The following is a 20,073-nucleotide window of genomic DNA, read 5'->3' on the forward strand; positions in this document are numbered from 1 at the left end:
TCGCCGTCCATTTTGTCGAAACCGAAACTGACATGAATAAATGACGTCGTAAATGAATGTATACGCTGCGCTCGACCGTCTAATCTGTCATTCTATGATTAGCGGGCTCGCATAGCAGCAAAAAAAACGTAACACGAAAATTTCATCTCAGTACTCCTTTAAAAGTAGAGGCGTCCTTTATGAGGCATGTTGTGTGCGATCTACGCCCATAAACAGTAATTACAAATAGCAGACGGCGCTCTATGCACCAAGCTGGAAGTGCAATTAACACTGCCACATTTTTAAACTATCGGTGCAGCCTTTATTCCACGCAGGTGGTAAAATGGGAAGGGTAGGGGGGATGGTTTGTAGCGTGGGCTGTTGGGTGGTTGAATAACTTTGGCTCGATAAAATGGCCACTACAAACGTGGGAGTTCTGCTTCAGCCCTCAGGCTCCCATGCTGTCACTCAGGGCCGTAGCTGACATTTTTATTTCGAAGGGGGTTTTGAGTTATAGGAAGGGCTGAGTTTTGCGAAAAGGAACAGTAAGTCTCGCATATGCACTGCCTACAAAAAATTTCGGAGGGGGTTTGAACCCCCAAACGCCCCTCTGGCTATGTGCCTGCTGCCACTCACGAAAACAGAAGGCACAAAGCTCACTGGTTACAGAAAGTGTAAACTGCCACTACATTTTTCACGGCCACACAATAATCTATCCCGTATGTAAGTGCCTTTCTCTTCAAAGCACACGTATCGAGGTATCCCACTGTTAAGCCTGGCGTGGAAACCATAGTCATTGAAACCAGTGAAGATAATTTAAAGTGGTAGAAATGAATACTAATAGTAATAGTTTTATTCTTACTCGGGTCACGCTGAGCCAGGCGCAGAGCACTGCAAAAAGTGCTTATGTCTATGCAGCCCATTCCCAACCTTGTAGCTGTTAGTGCATTTAAGAAGAAACGAATGCTAATAATACGTAGTAGTTTTATTCGCACTCAGGTTGGGTGGAGCCAAGTGTAGATCACCGCAAAAAGCGCTCATGTCATTGTAGCCCACACCCAACTTTAGAAGCGTCCGACAAGTTATCCGTAGCCGTTGTTACATCCAAAAACCCACACATCTGTCCACACTTAGTTTCACTGCCCATATCCGCTTGCAACACCACCAAAACATTCAAAGCACCGAAGCAAACATGACAAAACCAACGAAAGGCTGCGTAGTCCAATGCACCGGCTCATTCCACTAACGAGGAGAGCGCCAAGTGGTGGCGCTACCCGTCCAGCTGCCCGGGTGGTCCCTATAGTGGCACTAGTCCAGGAACAAAAAAACATACGTCTAGTTTGTAAATAAGTTTTCTTGAACGTCAGTTAGTTTTTATTCTCAAACCTTGCCTGCACGTTCAAAATGATCTAAACCACAGCCTTATCTCAATGCAAAAAAAAAAAAAAAAGGCGACCACCAACGCCCATGTGTGGTAGTGAACTTAACTCGTTCATGCTAGAGACATATCGGGGAATACTGCTGGACTGCTCTGTTAGCAGCAATAACCGTGTAGTTGAAATATACCCATGTTTGTGCAAACCCTTCACAAGCACTATCTTCTTTCATGTCCACGAAAACATCAAGGGACTGAATAAAGGATGCCAGAAAGTTACAGGTTTTGAAAAACAATTTATTTAGGCCTGAAATGTACATCTGCATAAAAAAGAAGTGCTCCTTTTTTTCCGTCCAATGCACCCCTGTTTATTATTAGCATGTGCCAGATCAAAACCTTGGCTGGTGCGCTGGTACTCGCAAGGTATCTTCTTTTCGGATTGCATACCTAGGAAAAGCAGAAGGCCACTCCAGAGTAAGGCGTCTGTACGTTGCTTCCTAGTGGCTTTCACCCTTTTTCCCAGCCACCTGCAATGGACAAGACCACAGATCACTCTTAGCACCTCAGTTCCTAAACTGCACCAGAAAAGCCACCTTTCATCTGCACATAGGAAGCATCCCAATTGTTTCAAAACACATTGGAAACCAGGGCGACGTCATTAGGGTGGTTGGTGCAGCAGCTGCACATGGCATGCGACGATTCCAATCTTCTGCCCATTACAGATAAGCCAAGTCTCTAGACTTCCAGTAAATAGATAACAGTTTACATGGATTAAAAACTGCACAATGCAGCCACAAATAAGACTTTTAAGAGGCAATGGCAATGTGGATAAAAAGCACGGAGCCTTTCACTTCCACTGCCCGTTTTCAGATACGCAAAATTTCAAAGTTGAGATCACTATGTAAAATGCTTTCTTTTTATCAGGAGATATCCCCCCCGGCAAATTTAAACCGTAACCGTTCAGTATAACATAATTTAAATCCATTTTATCTTTGCCCGCACGAGAAAGCCCAGAGTAAGCCAGCATGACATATCTGCTCCTTGCCCCAAACTGCCAACGTCAGGGCTCCTGTGACGTAGCCGACGCGCTGGCTGCGGTTGGCGCATGCTGCAACACCATTTGTATCACGTCATGGTTTTGGGACTGATATGCAGCCCGGGCACGTGGGGTTGGTGAAAACCTCGGCCGGTGTGGGCGTGCGCATGCGCTCGCTCGTGCACGCGTCCAGACCGGCAGCGGTGCGACAAGAATGGTGACATTACAGGTGCCCTCCTGTCATGGCGGCAGCTTGGCGTTCGTTCTGCCGAAACCGAAACTGACACGAATAAACGATGCTGTAAATGATTGTTTATGCTGCGATCGATCGTCTAATGTGCCAATTTATGATTAGTGGGTTGGTAGGCACGCATAGCAGCGAAAAAAACGTAACACAAAAATTTAGTGTTAGTACTCCTTTAACTCTTTCGTTATCATGCCTATTCAAATAGTTCACCATTGATCGATGCTTTATATTGCCCATTTCGGCAGTCTGTGGTCGTTTCTCACGCACCTAATGCATCCCAGCACATCTAATGCACCGCAGTGGTTAGTCTAGGCACTGCACTTTAAGAATACAGTTAAAAATTTCCCCCTTCGGCGACATTAAAATTTTTGACGGCATTTTTGTGAGCTGAGGTGCGTGTGTTCTAGCGAAAGGGGGAGTGGCTGCTGCGCTCGAGAAAAAAAGTATGCCACTCGTGGTTATGCTGTGTTACCATCAAATTTTCTTGATCAAAAGGCTCCCAAGCAAGGCAAAAATTATGTTGTCAGCTTTGTAATGCTGCAGCGTTGAGAGGTGATAAGTGCCTGAAAATGACACTATTCACTAGTGAGCTTTGGTATGAAGAAAGGGTAGCTTTTTTTCTGCCGATGCTTATTTCTGAAGGTCCCCCGCATATTTGGCGCTACTACGCAGTAACCCAACTCCAAGCTGATTTGCCATGGCGCCTCCGTCATCCGCTACTGTTCCTCGAAAAAAGCATGCCGCTCGTGATTTCACTTCACCCACGCCTTCTACAATAGCAGCTCCAGCTGAAAGTCGAAAGATAACACCAAGCCTTCGGACAGCAGTTCAGACAAGGAGAGCGCTTCCAATCAGCTTTGAACACCGCCAGCTTTCACCGGCCAGTTTCGTTTCCATACAACAGTATTTCTGGAGGTCTAGTGTCGCGTCTTAGAAAAACTGTCTATTCTGACAGTCTCCAACAAAATTGGTATTGTTTCTTTCCAAAAATGTTAGGTGGCGCTGCAATGTAGGAGGCTCGTAGTGGTGAACTCTTTTCGTCGTGCGACGGCTGCTTGGTGAAACCTTGCTGGTCACAATTTTAGCGCATCGCGCCTTATTCCTGCAAGCAGGGCCACTACACAGAGTCAGAAGATGATAATAAACTGCAAGTAAAGGTTCTGGCAAATAATTGATGATCAGAACATCAGCAACCATCCACCACTGAGGTTGGTTTTCAACTCCAAGCGGATTTCTTCGCACCACTTGCTTGCCCTGAATCTTGTGCTGGGTGTAGTCATTGACCACATATTTTTACATCATGTAGAGACTAACTGGTGCCTCTAATAATGCCAAACCACTGGATTTCTCCCAGAGAACCATCCAAAATTGCAGATCTTAAAATAGAGTTTGGGCTTCACCACAAGGCACAGGCACCACACGTGCTAACTTTTTTTTAATACCTGACAAATTGTTCCGTGCAACTCAGTTTTTTTTTCTAAGGTGAGTTTTTCAAATGTATACCTACAAAATGTATATTTTAAATTTTTTCTCCTGCCGGTAATTTCTTATACACTTTTTTTCATTTTCTTCGACGTCTGGACAGAAATATTGATTCGACAATTTTTTTTTCAGCAATTATTAATGAAAACGTAATTAAAACTGGTGTTGTTGGAAAAGGCACATCTGCATTTTATGTCACTGCAATATGCGCCTAACCAATATATTTAGCACAAAAATGTTTTCTTAAACACCTAAGAAAGCAGCTGATGATTACTATACTCCTGATTGTGAAATTTATGTGCAGCGCAAACTGCAGTCTTCTTGGGCACGGTGCATAGCTGCTGCATCCAAGTGATCGCGTGATCAACGAATGCACAGCGGTGCGCACTGCTTTGCCGCTAACTCGCAGTGTGCCGCCGCCGCCACCGAGCGTGTTGCTGCAAACTGCACTTGAACCTCCTGCACAAATGTCACGTGGTTTGGATGAGCCACGAAGGGAGGAGCAGCATCTGGCGAAAGTGTGAGGGAGGGTCTCTTCTGCAGCGACACATGGCGAAAGTGTGAGGGGGAGGCAGCGAGAGAAGTGACGCCATACCAGTACATGCCGCCCTCCCCCCCACACTTTTGCCACGTTCTTCCTCGTTTCTTTTCTGCCATCAGTGTTACGTTCGCTCGCTCGGTTACATGGACATCGCCGCCGCCAAAACTACGGTACCAAGCGCCTAAGTGCTAAGCACTAAAATTGGTCAATTTCCCGCAGTAACGAAAGAGGGCCAGAACGAGATGGGAAGTGCAAGCCTTGAGCCAGGATGTATGAACTTGTTAAACAGTCACAGGACAAAGAAGGAACAAAAGACACTCATAGTGACATCATGTGTGTTGATAATACTTTCAATTTGGGTTGAAATAATGATAGAGGTGCCAGACCAGGGCACAAATTGGAGACAGCTACCAAAAAAGAAACGGGGTTCACGTCTTCTCGCACTGCGAGCAACATGCACATTCAAATGTGCAGCCGATACCGGCTTTTTTTGTTGACCGTGAACTGCAACAACTGTTACTGAGCCTAATAGAGCGGCATATGTACGCCGAGCATAGAAGGTGTCACAGAGCTTCTACATGTTATCCACGGAAATAACAGCCTAAATACTTTTGAGAAATACCTAACACAGTGGGAAACAAGCTCCTGCACCTCTAACCCTTTGCAGCTCCACAAACTTCCTGCACAACACTAACATTCAACCACAACTTCTCACATGAATGCCTTCAGCAACATGATGAAAGCCAGTTTTCCTATTGACAAGCTATAAAAACAGGTCTCAATAAAAGGTGTTTTTATTCTCCCAAAAAAGTTATGCAGAAGAAAATCGGAATTCGCTCGAGGAGTTAATTTTTTTGCAGAATGTACTTTCCAGGACCTGTCTCTAGGCCAATGCGGAAATGCTGAGCAGGAACTGTTCTGAAATACTTCAAATTATTATTTCTCAAGATATGCCACCCAATTTAAACCTGCAAAGCTTGTAGAGATAAATACAGACACCCACCCACCCCTCACACGGAAAGACCAGAACATTTGTCAAGTGCGTTGTGCTGGGGAGTGGAGTTTCCAAGCACAGAAATGCTGCCAAGCCAGCAAAAAGCAAAGTGCAGGGACGGTCATGAATCTGCTCAATCAAATTCCCACATTCACATTCTGCTCAATCACATTCCCACACGCGGCCAATATCTGCTTTCATTTCGGTACTCTGGTTACGTTCTGCCGCAAAGCCATCATTTTTAGTTATAGATAAGGACACGACAAAACTGCCTGAGCATGTTTCTTTCCTTTTGTAAAATTTTTCCAAAAGTGTGATTTTAGATCTCTGGAGATCTAGAGAAGACAAATTCTGCCTCCAGCGGACGCAACAGCTAAATTTTGCAGTGCACTCCCAAGCAGATGAAACACACATAGGGGAAGGAGAAGTGCTTCCAATCTCACCCGTTTGAAGTCTCCCATGTTGGTCATGTTGATGGGGCTGCCGTAGATCACAAGGTAGTTGATCCGCGTGGTTTCCGTGTTGGCCTGGTTGTCCTTGACAAAAATCTGCACATTTTGCGAGTTTTATGTACACTGGTAACTACATGTACGATTTGTACACGTTGTGCAGCGGGAAAAGTTTAAGACAAACTTGGTCCTGATAAATTTTGGAGCTTTTGCTTCCTTTAAAACTGCCCAATGAGAAAAAAATTGGCTCAAGACGAACTTTTTGTACAGTCAACAGTTTTCCACCTTCCATTCTAAATGGGATTTACAAAACTGAGCAGCTCATGCTAATTATTTACAAAAAACACTAACCTACAAAACTTTTTCAGAGAGGTCAAAAAGCAGCACTAGCAAATAACTCCCCAACATGTCAGTGGTTATTACAATATAATTGATACTAAAAGATTCTATTGCGGCATATTTTGAACTCCCTAAGACAGAGAATAATATACAGAGGTCAATTTGCGGGTGGTCAAGCACTTGCCCGAATGACAGACCCAGTGTCCGGACCACTGGTCAGATTTGTATCCATGAAATTGAAATCATTTCTTTCGTGGACTACCCTTAGACCATGGAGAATTATTTCTAAAAAGGTTTACAAAAATTGGTAACACTAGAATTTACCTGGCCTTCAACATATCTGTGCTCTACTACATGTTTATGCTATCTGCAAAAATGGCTGCAAGATGTAGCACAGGACTACTATAATCACTAAGGTCGGGAATTTGAGTGAAAAAAAAAATCTATAGCCACGCTAAATTCATAACAAAAAGTCAGGCTAAATTCAGAACTTTAGTCAGTGAAGCAAAAAAATGCCCTTGTTTGCAGAGAAAGCTAATTTTACTTATTCTGTAGTTGCATTTGTAGTGAAACTGTTTTATTTCTTATCCACTTCAGCATTTCTGGTGCGATGTGGAACTTTTATTAAACGTGGTAATAAGCTCCTCTCCCCACCTAAACTAGCCTAAAAGGTACTAAACCACCCTTTTTACATAAATAACAGGTAGAACCGATCGAAGGGAGCATTTTCCCAATTAAAAAAAGGCAGAATTGTTGAGCATCGAACCAAGGATGTAAGCATTAGAAGCCGCAGTGCCACCTGCCTAGCCACAGAGATTGATTGATTGATTATGAGGTTTAACACGCCGATGCTACACAGGGGATGAGGTGCGCCGTAGTGGAGGGCTCCGGATTAATTTCGACCACCTTGGGGTCTTTAAAGGGGCCATGCAGGCCAAACACAAGTTCGGTTCATTCTATAGATTGCATCGTTAGAATCATACTGACACCACTTTTAAGGCACACTTCACTCAAATAAGCTATATAATTGGGAAAAAAGGGAAATGGCCATGCGACCTGCTAGCTCATTTCCTGCAACAGAACCTCGGATGTCATACGTGCCGGCTCTGCCAGTAGTTGAGGCCGGCAAAAGCAAACGCAAATTAGGCAGGGCTTATAATCTTGCAGCCCGAGTTATTTTTACTTAAATCCAATGCATATATTCATTTTATAGAAGTAAGAATGGTGGGGTAAGCATGGAAGTTACGAAAGTACAAGTAAACATTGAAGTACCAGAGTGCGCTGCTGTTGGTACTGCGCGCACTATGCTTGTTATAGCTGCACAGCAGTCTGGCGCTTTGGGGTAGTCTCACACGACACTGGGCGATTGGCGTAAACGACATTGTCTTACATGACCCTGTTTGTCGAATCTAACCCATGTTTCACAACACGAGTACTTTCTACTGAAATAAAAACAAGCTAGGCGCAAATACGGTCAAAAGCAAAGCAAAGGCGGGCAAAGGTCTGCCATTGTATGGTGGCGCCATTTGGGAAGACTGACGTGCTCTGTAGTTTGCTGAATTCCTAGTGCCATGTTCGCGGTCACTTCAAGGCCTGCTGTTGTGACGTCATCACAGACAAGTTCACGAAACACAGGACTTGGCGAAGAATCAAAATTTTAACCTAAATTGATTAATTTCTTAGTGAATAAAGCCTCGTTTGCTACTGGACAGGCACTGGGGGCACTATAAAACACCAAATCTATTGAATAAAACAAACTCGTGCTTTGTCTGCATGGCCTCTTTAATGTGCACCGAAATCTCCAGACCCCAGAGGCCTGGCGGGAGGAAGCATTGCGGGTAGTGGGTAACATTTTACAAGCTGATCAAGAAGATTGCGGCAGTGTTAGACGACGCTAGGTGTTGCAGGAAGTGCCCGGCCTCCACTGACTTGGAAACAAGATGCCTCTATGCGAGGAGTTATCTTTGTTGGTCCATACGAGTACATATTAGCTGTCACTGTTCACAAGGTTCACCCTTGCCCCTCAACTAAGAGGATCGAATAATAGGCCTGCTGACAAAAGTTTATAGGGACGGCTTTACAAGATAGCGGCTGTCTAAGGAAATGACCAAGATGTGACATTGTGTCTTGCTGTGTTTTTCCAATTGAAAATAAGGGGTGCATGGACCTTTAAAGTGAAAGGTTACGTAATGGGAGCGATGGCTTCTATCAAAAGATGAATAATTTTCCCCATAGACCAGTTGGTCGACTGAAAAGCTCTGACAGGATCTCTGGACACATGGCGCATGCGTGAAATGAGGCTTCCATCGTGTCAAAATGGTTTCTCGAAAATTATGAACAAGGAGTACAATAGTATACCTTTATCTCATAAACCACGTAGCGGTACACATTTAGATGGTTTGTAAATGTGTTTACTTTGTGCACGAAAAATCGTCACATGGGGCTCATTCACCGTTTGAAACTTGGATCTCTCAAGGTTTGACGATAGACGGGACGCACTTTCAACGAAATTTGGACGCACTTCTAGCTTTTGTGCTTTTCTCAGCTTTCTTCAGGAAAGGATGGTACAATTTTTTTTGTCTGAACAGACATTCAATAACCAAATGGTTGCACAATTGGTGTTAAACATTATCGGAGCATCTAAAGCGGCTGTCACCGTCACCGTTTTAAGTAAATGGCTGATGCTTGGAGTACTGTCTTCGTAGCAATGGTGGCAGCATCATTCAAGAAGGGGTGTATTTCTAACTCTCTCTGGATGGTGCAGACAACCACGAAAGAATTAAACTTTTGGGTCACTTTTTCCCCCTTCTATAAGCATGAATACTTTTTGTTACTTCTTGGACCCTCCAATTGCTGCCTCAATTTATAATTTAACCCCCTTACAATGTAATAAACATGCTATTGCCAAATATTTAAATAAAATCCAAGTACAGAGGGGATTAAAAGAAGTACGAACAACGGAGCACAAAGCCTCCGACGCATGCCGCACCGTCGTGCTGCACTGTCAGTAAACTGCACGCATGCACAGTTCTGTCAGATCGTTTGAGAGCGTGGCCTACTGTTAGGGGAAATGCTTGATAAAGAAGCGACGCCGGTCATTTATTTTGAGGCATCTTTTTACGCTGTTGCCACTGAGCATCTTGTTATCTACTAAATTCGGGAGCCAAGCGGCCATAAGTTGATTACAGCTAGCATGAGGCCCTTCAACAATCATCCTGTTCAGTGGCGACGCAGCGTGAAAAGGCACCTCGAAATAAACGGCCGGCGTCGCTTCTTGATCAAGCATTTCCACTAACAGTAGGCCACGCTCTCAAACGGTCTGACAGAACTGCGCATGCGTGCAGTTTACTGGCAGTGCAGCCAGATGGTGCAGCATGAGTCGGAGGCTGTGCGCTCCGTTGTTCACATTTCTTTTGATCCCCCCTGTACCTTGAACAGTAAGTGTGAGGGGTAAGCATTATTTAAGTACACGCAGTCTTGACATTCGTGTGCGACTGCTCCCAACAGGTTTCGGAAGGGAAACAAGGAGGTTACTGCATTCTGTGCTCAGACTATGCTCACACTATTTTGGCCCGACATTTTCCCATCAAGACAAATTGCATTATCAACTCTACAACGAGGCTTTGTTCCTGGAGTAATGACGAGCTTGACTGATTGATTATACATTTAATGTGCCGATGCAACGCAGGCAATGAGGCACACCATAGTGGAGGGCTTCGGATTAATTTTGACCACCTGGGGATCTTTAACATGGGCCAACATCTTGTACAAATGGGCGGTTTTGCTTTTTGCCTCCATCAGAAAAGCGGCCGCCGCAGCCGGGAATTGAACTCGCGTCCTCGTGCTCAGAGTAACGAAAAGCAAGGCGCATTTGTGCTCTCAAACCTGCAGCAAGTGCCGGTGGTAGAAATAAGACTTGCCTGCAGATTCTGGACATTCTGGAACTTGACGAAACGCAGCGGCACCACTGCTCCCTCATCAAGGTCCTTGCCAGTGAGCCTGCATAAAAGCAATGAGCAAACTTGCACACAGAATGACTACACAGTGGTTCAACCACTAGCTAACAACAAACTATTTAACTGGGTTAACAGTGCAGTGAATCTGACATGAATTTGCAAAACCTAATTACTACATGCTGGATTCTGCCTTTTATTTCTTGCAACAAGAGTAATTCAAGTGGCGAAAAAAAACACAAACAAAGACAATAAACATGACCTTGCAAACAGCTGCAGGCAAGTCCCTGGCAGCAATTTCTGCGGTCTTTTGGGGAGTAACAGTAGACTTCACCCAAAGCAATGTTCTACCCTCCTCACAGCAAATACAATGCAAACAGCTTCCCATACCGTTTTGTCAGCACCGAATTCAGCAAATGGTACATATTCCGCAGAAAACGTTATGGTGGTGTGTTACAATGCTGGATTTTGTTTCACTATTATTTCTTTTCTTTTCTTTTCATAAATATGAGGGCTACTGTTTTTTTAAGCATACCGACTTGCCTGCGTTGCCACTTGCCTGTGTGCTAGCTGCTTATAACGGTTATCTAGGATTCGCAAAAGTCGACGTACACCCAAAACATTCTGAACAGAGGACAACATGTTGGAATGCAGCTTATCGACAATATGGGGAGTGTACTGGGTCTTCACAAAGCATTGGTTAATTGGTTGAATAAGAGGTTTAAACGCGCCGACACAACGCAGGGGATGAGTCGCGCTGTAGTGGGGGGCTCCAAATTCATTTCGACCACCTGGGGATCTTTTGCATGTGCCTAAATCTCGAACACATGGGCATTTTCGCTTTTCACCTCCATCAGAAAATCAGCCACCGTGGCTGGGAATCGAACCCGCATCCACGTGCTCAGCAGCACAACGCTCTTAGCCACTGAGCCACCGCAGCGGGTATGAAGCATTAGCAAGGTTCAGGTAGGTTGCCAAAGTGGTGTGACAGCTACTGTCCCAGTTTAATCATCACTGCCAGTTGTAATGTTGTACCAATTCTTTTGTTTTCCTCCCTCTCACTGGCTTTCTGAATAAATTAAGCTATAAAAGCAGCTACAGAAACTACAGCTACAGGGACCTAAATACAGAGATACAATGAGCAATTACTATAATTTTAAAATTGCCTGAGTGTCATTACTTAATCACAGGCAAGGTTTATGCAAAGTGTACGTGAAAGCTAATGCAAATATTATTACTTTAGTTACACCCTGCGCACAGTTGCGCACATGTGCATAAAAAACAAACTGCAAGCACTTTTCGGTTCATAAATGAGCAACTCATATGATATGCTCACCTGTACAAAGGTTTTTTTTTTTTTTTTTTTTTTTTCTGAGAGGGTGGGGGTGCATTTGAGAAGTTAATTTCACTACATAACAGCAAGAGAATAAGTAGACCACACAGAACAAACCCTTCAATTAAAAAAAAAATATATTTCAGGGAGGACAGGGCTCTTAAAACCACTTCATTTAATTTTTAGGTAAACCCTGTGAAACTTGCCAGTCTTGCTGCTTCTTTCCCACTGATTTCAAATATGGCATTATTTTCTGAGTCAGTCAATTAGTTCCCAAGATCATTAGAGATAAAACAGTGTTAGTCATAAAACTGTAATCTTTCTATATTCCAATATACTATGAACCCTGGTGAATGCAATAATAGAACCGGTTTTTTGATGCACCGCTTGGGACTAATTTTACAGCTCATTAAACCTTGATGACACCAGTGGCAAGGAACCATTTTGAGTGCCCACTCCAGACACCTAAGTTTAATGAGCTGTAAAATTAGTTCCAAGCGGCGGTGCATCAAAAAACTGCTTCTCTTATTAACAAGATTCTACTGTATATGAGAAAATTGCTGGGGTTGTAAACAGTCTTCACATAAACAGTCCTCATGTCAAGGGCAAGGGCATGTTGATTCCTCAATAAATCGTCGCCTTTCTTGCATTTATTATTTTGTGTTGTAATTATATTGTGTCAGGCGCTTTCTTTAATCAGTATTCCCAGCTCTCATGTATTCTTTTTCATGCCTGTTTCACTATATGCGCCGCTCGAGCATGCGATAGTGGCCATAAATGTGAGCTTATTGAATTAAACCGACGGATCACCATTAGTCTGGCAGTTTTATGGGACAACTGAACGGCTATGTTCAAATGTTGGCGCCTTGTGCCATCAAAAACAATGACATTTTTGGTTTTCCTGTCTTAAATACAGGTCACGCACATCTTTGTTTGAAATTATTTGCAGTTATGTAAATGCTTATGGTGCGTATATTTACACCATTGCAAACCTAAAACGCTATTTTGCCTGCCTGTTTTTGGCTCCTAAGATGCTCTTTTTTTAGCGCCTAAAAATCTGGCCTCTAGTCATAACCTACCGTGACTCCCGTTATTTTGGCGTTGTTGTAAAGCTCAGAGCTAATAATAACCATGACTGTCATGTGGGAATAAGATATTTCAGTCATCACAGTTAGCAGATCCTTTCCTCACCAAGTCGTAAACAGTGCAAACAACAACAACAACAACAACAGCAACAAAAAACTGACATAGGCTTGAGTTACCGGGTGTGCGAGGTATTTGAGAACACTTTTACTTATCGCCATACACACCAGCAGCCTCATCATATATATCTAGGCGTACGGCTTCTTGTTCGTCTACCCCTTATCATTCATACTGCGCAGTCTGTTCAAAGATGGAAGTGTATGAGTTGAAGCAGGAAATAAAACGCCATGTAGTCGTCGCTGTGGCCGCGTACCCCAGCGACTTTGGAATTGCCACCTTTCTGAATGTAGCGAAGTTTTTCGTTTACAAGGTGTGGACAGAAGTAGTGTGTTATGGCGGTCACGTGGCATCTGTGACGAAAAGGAAAAAGCTCAGTCAGCAGTCAGACATCGCCATAACCCCTTACCCCCGGCGATGGTGTTATTCATTGTTCGCAATGAGGGGCATGTCATGCCGCCACACTTTTTTTACAGGACTCAGGGTTAATGCTGCCAGTAACGTGGATGTGCTTGCCCCCATGTAAAGCCATGGATAGAGAATGCTTCTAAAGGAAGACCATTGACCTTTTAGCAAGATTCGGCTCTTGTCCGCACCGCCTGCATCCCCCAATAGTGGCATGGCTGAAACTTCTGCGACCCTGTCACCCCCAACTTGTGGCCTCCTAGTTCTCCAGATTTAAATCCGCTCGACTATTATGTCTGGGGCGTCTTTGAGGGAGAGGCCATCAAAAGCCTGCATAATACAAAAGACTCGTTGAAGGCTGCCATTTCTCACTCAATGGCCAACATCTCTTAATTGCACCTGATCCGTGCATGCAGCCGTTTGCGAAACCAAATCGAATCGCTTATTGCGGCCAATGGCAGATTAATTGAGTAGTTATGGAAATAAATCATGGGAGAAGTACTTCGCAAAGTTTGGTGAAAACATGTCTGATTTTGCTGGAGATACACTGTTGTGCCTGACGGAAGCGTTCTGTTCTCAAATACCTCGTGCACCCGGTATATGGTGATCCAAAAGAAAAAAATGAATGACATGCGGCTTAAAGATTCGAGCGGGTAAAATAGTACATCCCATAGCCTACACACTAAATACAAATATTTAGACAATTCAAGGCTCACTTTAGTTGCTCAAAGACGGCAGGGTAAACTCACGTAAGCGTCTGGACTGGCTCCATTCCCACTGCCTGGTCGAATCCCAGTGTCCTCGGCTGGTTGATGAACAACTTTACAGTTTTGGGCCCCTGGCCTGCAGCGTTACAGCGACAGCACAATTAAAGTGGTTTTTCCACTTGAAAACTTCACACACCGCAGTGCAAACAAACCTCCCGGATTTGATGCAATTTTTCTATGGCCAAAACTTTAGGTAGGCCACTAATAGACAATGTTTGCAGTGAATAATGTTCCGATAATGTTTTGCAATGTCTGAACAAAGAAAAGCATGCCTTGGAAAGGGCCTTAAACTACGATTGCATGATTTCTAAAACAGTGAAAGAAGATTTGTATATATTATCCAAGTTTGTGCAGTGCTGGTAGCTTAATGTCGTTTCGGCACACTGTGTTTGCAGCAACTTTTTCAGGAAAAAAATGCATTTAAAAGTGGCTTTCCCTCGTGCTGTGGCCACTGCTGATTTAGTGACATTGAATGCGACGACAGACTCACCCGCCATTTGGCAGAATTTAATAGATTACAGAAACGTTTGCCATAAACAAACTCTGCCTAGGCAAACACAAAGATGGTGTTAACTTCATGACAAGCAGGCACGAAAATTTTGAAAGTTAATTCACGATCAAATGAACACTGCAAACCAGCAAGACATTATTTCGGTAGTCGTGACCCAACTGATGAGAACACCTGGTGTTGTCGCTTCTTTAGAGCACTGAAAATACACTAAGGCTCTATGCTCTGCTGAAACAATAAAATTATAGATTACACGAGCAGAACTACAAAACATCTTTACAAATAAGAGTTCAAGAAATCCATCTCAGTGCCTTGCAGGGCTCACATTCTTTGCTTTTTTCTTGGTTGAGTATGAATGCTGAGAAGCAGCTACACGCATAGGCTAATTCACGCAAAACTGACCAGGGTTCAATCAACCCAGTATTGAGATGCAGTCTCAAACCCTTAGTACTGGGGTAGGTTGGAACACAAGTGAATTATTGTTGTTTATAAAAAAGAAATTCGATATGGCAACTCCTCATGACCCTCAGTACACAGTCACAAACTATACAATCCCTCTATTACTCATATCACGCGTACATGAAAAATGACATTAAGTGCGTAATGCTTTAAGTTTTAATGCTATTAATTTTCTGCTACACGCAAAAATCTAATTCCATTTGCTCTAAAGTCATTATTGGTTTAAGGAGGTCTGCACAACTCATTCTCCTTCACAAACGCCTTAAATCTGCCTACTCTCGAACGCGATGAGCACCAAATGAAACCAATGAAACTCTCAGCACCAGAGTGTTAACATGGAATCGTAGCTGAACCTCGAAATGAGAAAATTTTTTGAGCACTCTTGGTGGCGAAGTTCTGAAAAAGACGAAGTTCACAAACAGCGGCAAAAGGCAAAGCATCGTGTGGCTTGTCGTTCTGAGTTTTTCGGATTTGGCTACCGGTGGCAGGCTACGGCAGCTGCTGAAGCCACTTTTAGAAACGGCTGTCACCATTATTTCTCATAACATATTCTTTCACAACAAACATTTTTAACCCTTGCATGATTTTTCCTCTACGTTAAAAACTTTGAAAATACGAGTGTATTTCTCTTTTTGGTAATTATCACCATCACGCCTAACACATTTATTGCCTTTGCATTTCCGCGTGTAGCACAGTCCGTCCAAATAATTTCATTCGGTATCTTAAAGCCTTAAAGGGACACTGAAGTGATATGTAAACATTGCGGGATTACTTGCGCAAATTGTAGTCCGGAGTCCCCAGGCCATGTTTCGACCACTCTAGGCGCGTTTACGCGATTTTATTTAGTAGAAAAACTAATTCGAAAACGCTGTCCTCCTCTCTTTACGCTCGCCCATTTTCTGTGGCGTTTTCGTGTGACGTCAGGAAGGGATGAGCTGGCAATTGGCTGCGCCACGGCTGCGCTACTGCACGGCTCCCCGGCCGACAGAGCCAGTCGGCCCAGCGTTTCGTCCGCCGGCCGCCGGCGGGTCGTCGCAATCAAGGAGGTTAAAAAAAATTGCTTGGTCGCAATTCGTTCGCTTAGTTGAAACGAAGCCAGGACACGTTTGTGAATGGAAGAATGTGCCTTTCTTTACTTGGTTTGTTTGTACACTGTATCTAGCTCCAAGTCAAGGTCGCTTCACACAAGCGCTGCACATGCGACGCTTCGCTGACTGGTACGCCAGGAGGAAAATATAAGGCCTCTTGAAGGCGGGACAAGAGTCAGCGAAGTCAATATAGGTACTAAGCAAATAAAATCAACTGATATTTTTACCGTACAGCGTAAAACTAGGGTGCGGGAAGCACGTTTTTGCGCTGGGCGAACAAGCACAGCGGTCAGCAGCACGACTACGCATCTGCGAACGCTTTTCCGTCTACGAAATGCAATTGCTAGACGTGAGCTACTGTGGAAACTCGGGCGACGCTTACTGCACGATCGCAGTACAACAAATAGTCACCTAAGCGGCTTGAAATGCCAAAACTAAATAAAAGTGTAAACTGGTTGTACAATATATACCCTATATTAGCAAGGCCTTCGCGTCCCGCTCCGTAGCCTAGCAGTCTGAGGCGCTAGGAATTCATTGCAAATGTTTTGCGAGTCACGAGTTCGAATCCCGGCGGGTACGTGCTTTTTTTTTTTTTTTTTGTAAGTAACTTTTTTGTTTTCCGCCGATGTTTTCTATGTTGAGTTCACCTTTTTGGGGGCCGCAACGTTCATGGCTACACGAACTAGTTCACAAAACGCGCGCAGGCTGGCACTGGCGCGCTAGCGAGTTCTCGTTGGCGTGCTGTTGCCATAAGCACCGACTGCTTGCAGGCAGTGGACACAGGCCAGAATGAACAGACCCTTGGCCTGGTGCGAACACGCTTTTTACGATACAGGCATGAGGGAGGCAAGCTCCAAATATGGGGGAAAAGCGCATGACATTTGGGCGTCTGCGGGTACGCGGAGGGCGTTCATGCACTGCGTAGGTCTCGGCTAGTGAATGCTACGACTACAAGCCGTCCTGGGAGGCTTATCTTGTGCATTTTACAGCCGACAACATGGCAGAAGCGCGGTACGATGATTACTGAGATATTGAGAATGCCCATCCAACAAAGCCATTGGTTATGTTTTACAGAACCGAAACCGAAACCGAAACTTGTGTGATTGCTAACCTTGGGCATCGTCCAATCACGGCGCCCCTCCTCTCAACGTCACAGCCTTAGTTGGTGCGGCCGCCGCAAACCGCGCATGGTAGTTTTTCTTCTTTCGCGCTTTGTAAAATAATTACCGATTTGTCAACCGTATAAACGATGAAAAGTGTGCTAATTTGAGCCAGTCTACGCAGTGCAAGCAAAAACGGGAGCTTGACAAATTCACTTCAGTGTCCCTTTAAACACTTAATGTCATTTGTGGCACGGGTATAACAGTGGTGTTTGTACTGAGCCCCGCAGAGACAAAAAGCAGGGAAGCAACTCTACTAAAAGGCACCATCGAACAAAGCGGCTTATGAGGTTTCGTGAGAAAGAAAAAAGAAGCTGATCCTTTACCACTCGGCGCTTGGAACTTGATGGAATGCAGCTTCACAGGCTGGGTAAATCCCAGGGAAATGATGAGCTGCAAGGAGACGGTAAGTCATGCAGAAATTAGAGGCTAGGGAATTTCATGTAAAACTCCATGCCGATAATGGTACGGACACATTCCTTTGGCTCTACACCCTCACTTCATAGATAATTCCTAGCAGCTATAAGTACTGCATTAGAAACATTCATTCCAGACTTGCATGTTAGCAATGAAACATAAAAAGCTTTAATTGTTAAACTTGCACACTTACAAATGACACACTCCAATGGACCCTTTATATATTGACCAAGGCAAATACTGCACGCATGCATATCAGAATATGCCTCAACTACCGATGCCCCTTTTAGGATTTAACCAATTCACACTGAAGCTCACCTAAAAAGCAAAGGCGACAGTCAGTGGGCAGATGCAGTACGACTATGTTACATTGTTCATCCCAAACACAAGCAGCACAACTTCATAACGTAGTCCGACGTGTAGCGCAACGCATTCAGTTCAAGTGGGTGTTAGCCGTACCTGCTCATCACAGTCAGACTCCAGGAAACCGTCCCCCGAAGTCAGGCAGCCGGCGAGTGGGTGGTCATCAGACTCATTTAAGCACTCTTGGGCACTCCGATCGAAGAACACCGACATGTCAACCTGAAAGGAAACAAATTCAGAAAAACTGCAGCGCAAACTCTTTTGCAATCTTGAAGCTGAACGCAAACAGTTAAACCATGCCGCCAGCTTGAAACAAGCCACTTTTTTGTACAAATATTCAGGTATCAGATTAGTTGTGCGCGTACCATCAAGATACACTGAAATACAAACAACGAAGCACACAGCTTTTAGTAAATGCTGAGCATCCTGGCAAAGGGTCATGCATGCGCAGCAGGGGGAAGTTACGGGAGTTCGTGCCCAACCTTAGAGTCGGTTCGTGCTACTGTTATCGACCTTCTTCACTGCGTAGGATGAAGCGGTGCACGACGGAGTTAGATGATTGGCACTTCAGGATACACAGCGTGTGCTCAAAGCCACGTACTCCGTTGTACACATTTCAACATATCTTGATTGTATCAAGATACACTGATAGTATCTGTACTGATTGTATCTGCAATGCGAATACAAGATAACCATTGGTCATTAAGGCTAACAGAGTGGATCTCTAGAGAAGGCAAGCGTGGCAGGGGCGGCAGAAAGTTAGATGGGTAGATGAGATCAAGAAGTCTGCAGGGACAAATCGGTCGCAGTTAGCACAGGACCGGGATAATTGGAGATCTATGGGAGAGGCCATGCAGTAGGCATAGATAGGCTGTTGCTGATGCTGCCGATGATGATGATTGTATCAATTAGCTGTAACTGTATTACTCTTTAAGTAATATCTATCAATACGCAGTGGTGTTGGTGTTGCCAGACTTCACCAACTGAGTGAGTGCTATGCTCAAGAAACGTTGCCTCGATACCTACATGGCCCTGCACCTTCTCCGACGAAGCTCCCTCGGGTTCTTGGCCCACCAGTTCCTGGATCTTCGCTTCGAGGCTGGCCGGATCGGCTCCTCGTAATGTGGCCAGTTTCGCTTTGGCCCGGAAGAAGATGAAGGTCGGCACGGCGGTCACGCCGTGGGCAGCGGCGATGTCTTGACACTGGTCGAAGTCCACTTTCAGAAACACCGCCTGTGTGTACTTGTTGCTCAGGGAGTCGAACACCGGCGCCATCCGCTGACAGGGCCCGCACCTAGCCGAAAAAAAAAAAAGAAGACGTAACGATATTGCGTAGACAGCGGGCTAGGATGGATTGGTGGTTCCCAGTTGCAACACAGGCGGCAGCGACTCTTGTTCCCACAAATGGAAAAAAAGAAACCAAATATTCATTTTTGTTCGACAAAAAAACGTGCGGGAAAGGCTAAATTTTTCCAACAGCTCAAACTATGACGTGACAAAATTGGATCGACGTCACTACAGCTGACACTACTGACACCATCGAGTTTACACCTCTAGCCGGCACACACGCCTTCCCAAAAGGTACCCCCGAAACGCCCATAATAAGAAGTAGGTATACGTTTTTAACTCCCGAATTTGCAGTTTTTCGCACAGAAGCTGCTAAATTTAAATTACGAAGCAAATATCTTTACAGTAGCACGACATTGCGTGAATGATGTCAGCATTTTGAATGAGGTGGTGCAACGATCCGGCATCCAAACGAGGAAACAAACTGAGTTCTTACCAGCTTGCTGTGAAGTCGACGATTACAAGACTAGCCCCGGCATTCGATAATTCTGCCTGGAAACGAGCGTCGTCGGTAACTTGTTTAACAGGCATTTTTTTTCCACGAGAGTGGACACACGGCCAGTTCAGAACGACGAGTGTATCAGAGAGCGTTGTTTCGCAGACCGCCGCACCACTGTCCCATTGCGGTCTA

At 44.5% G+C, this 20,073-nt stretch overlaps 1 protein-coding gene across 1 annotated transcript; it reads right to left on the reverse strand.

Moving 5' to 3' along the window:
• Positions 1-1,630: 1,630 nt before the first annotated feature.
• Positions 1,631-20,067, reverse strand: Txl (Thioredoxin-like). Its single transcript, XM_077706670.1, has 8 exons — positions 19,879-20,067; positions 19,122-19,389; positions 18,192-18,314; positions 17,642-17,708; positions 14,083-14,176; positions 10,363-10,441; positions 6,098-6,202; positions 1,631-1,881 (listed from the first exon to the last, which is right to left on the reverse strand). The coding sequence occupies exons 1-8, from the start codon at positions 19,971-19,973 to the stop codon at positions 1,852-1,854; spliced, it is 861 nt and encodes a 286-aa protein (XP_077562796.1). The 5' UTR covers positions 19,974-20,067; the 3' UTR covers positions 1,631-1,851.
• Between the last annotated feature and the right edge of the window lie 6 nt (positions 20,068-20,073).

Source organism: Haemaphysalis longicornis, unplaced genomic scaffold (assembly GCF_048455015.1).
Source record: "Haemaphysalis longicornis isolate Haplotype H1 unplaced genomic scaffold, Haemaphysalis longicornis Haplotype H1 scaffold_4, whole genome shotgun sequence".
Taxonomy (NCBI): domain Eukaryota; kingdom Metazoa; phylum Arthropoda; class Arachnida; order Ixodida; family Ixodidae; genus Haemaphysalis; species Haemaphysalis longicornis.

What these genes read in the sequence shown, in the direction of transcription:
- Txl (XM_077706670.1), bottom strand. Translation starts at nt 19,973, where the DNA reads ATGCCTGTTAAACAAGTTACCGACGACGCTCGTTTCCAGGCAGAATTA. An exon ending in GTCGACTTCACAGCAAGCTG is followed by an intron (nt 19,390 to 19,878) that starts GTAAGAACTCAG and finishes TTTTTCGGCTAG; the next exon opens with GTGCGGGCCCTGTCAGCGGA. An exon ending in AGTCTGACTGTGATGAGCAG is followed by an intron (nt 17,709 to 18,191) that starts GTACGGCTAACA and finishes GTCTCCTTGCAG; the next exon opens with CTCATCATTTCCCTGGGATT.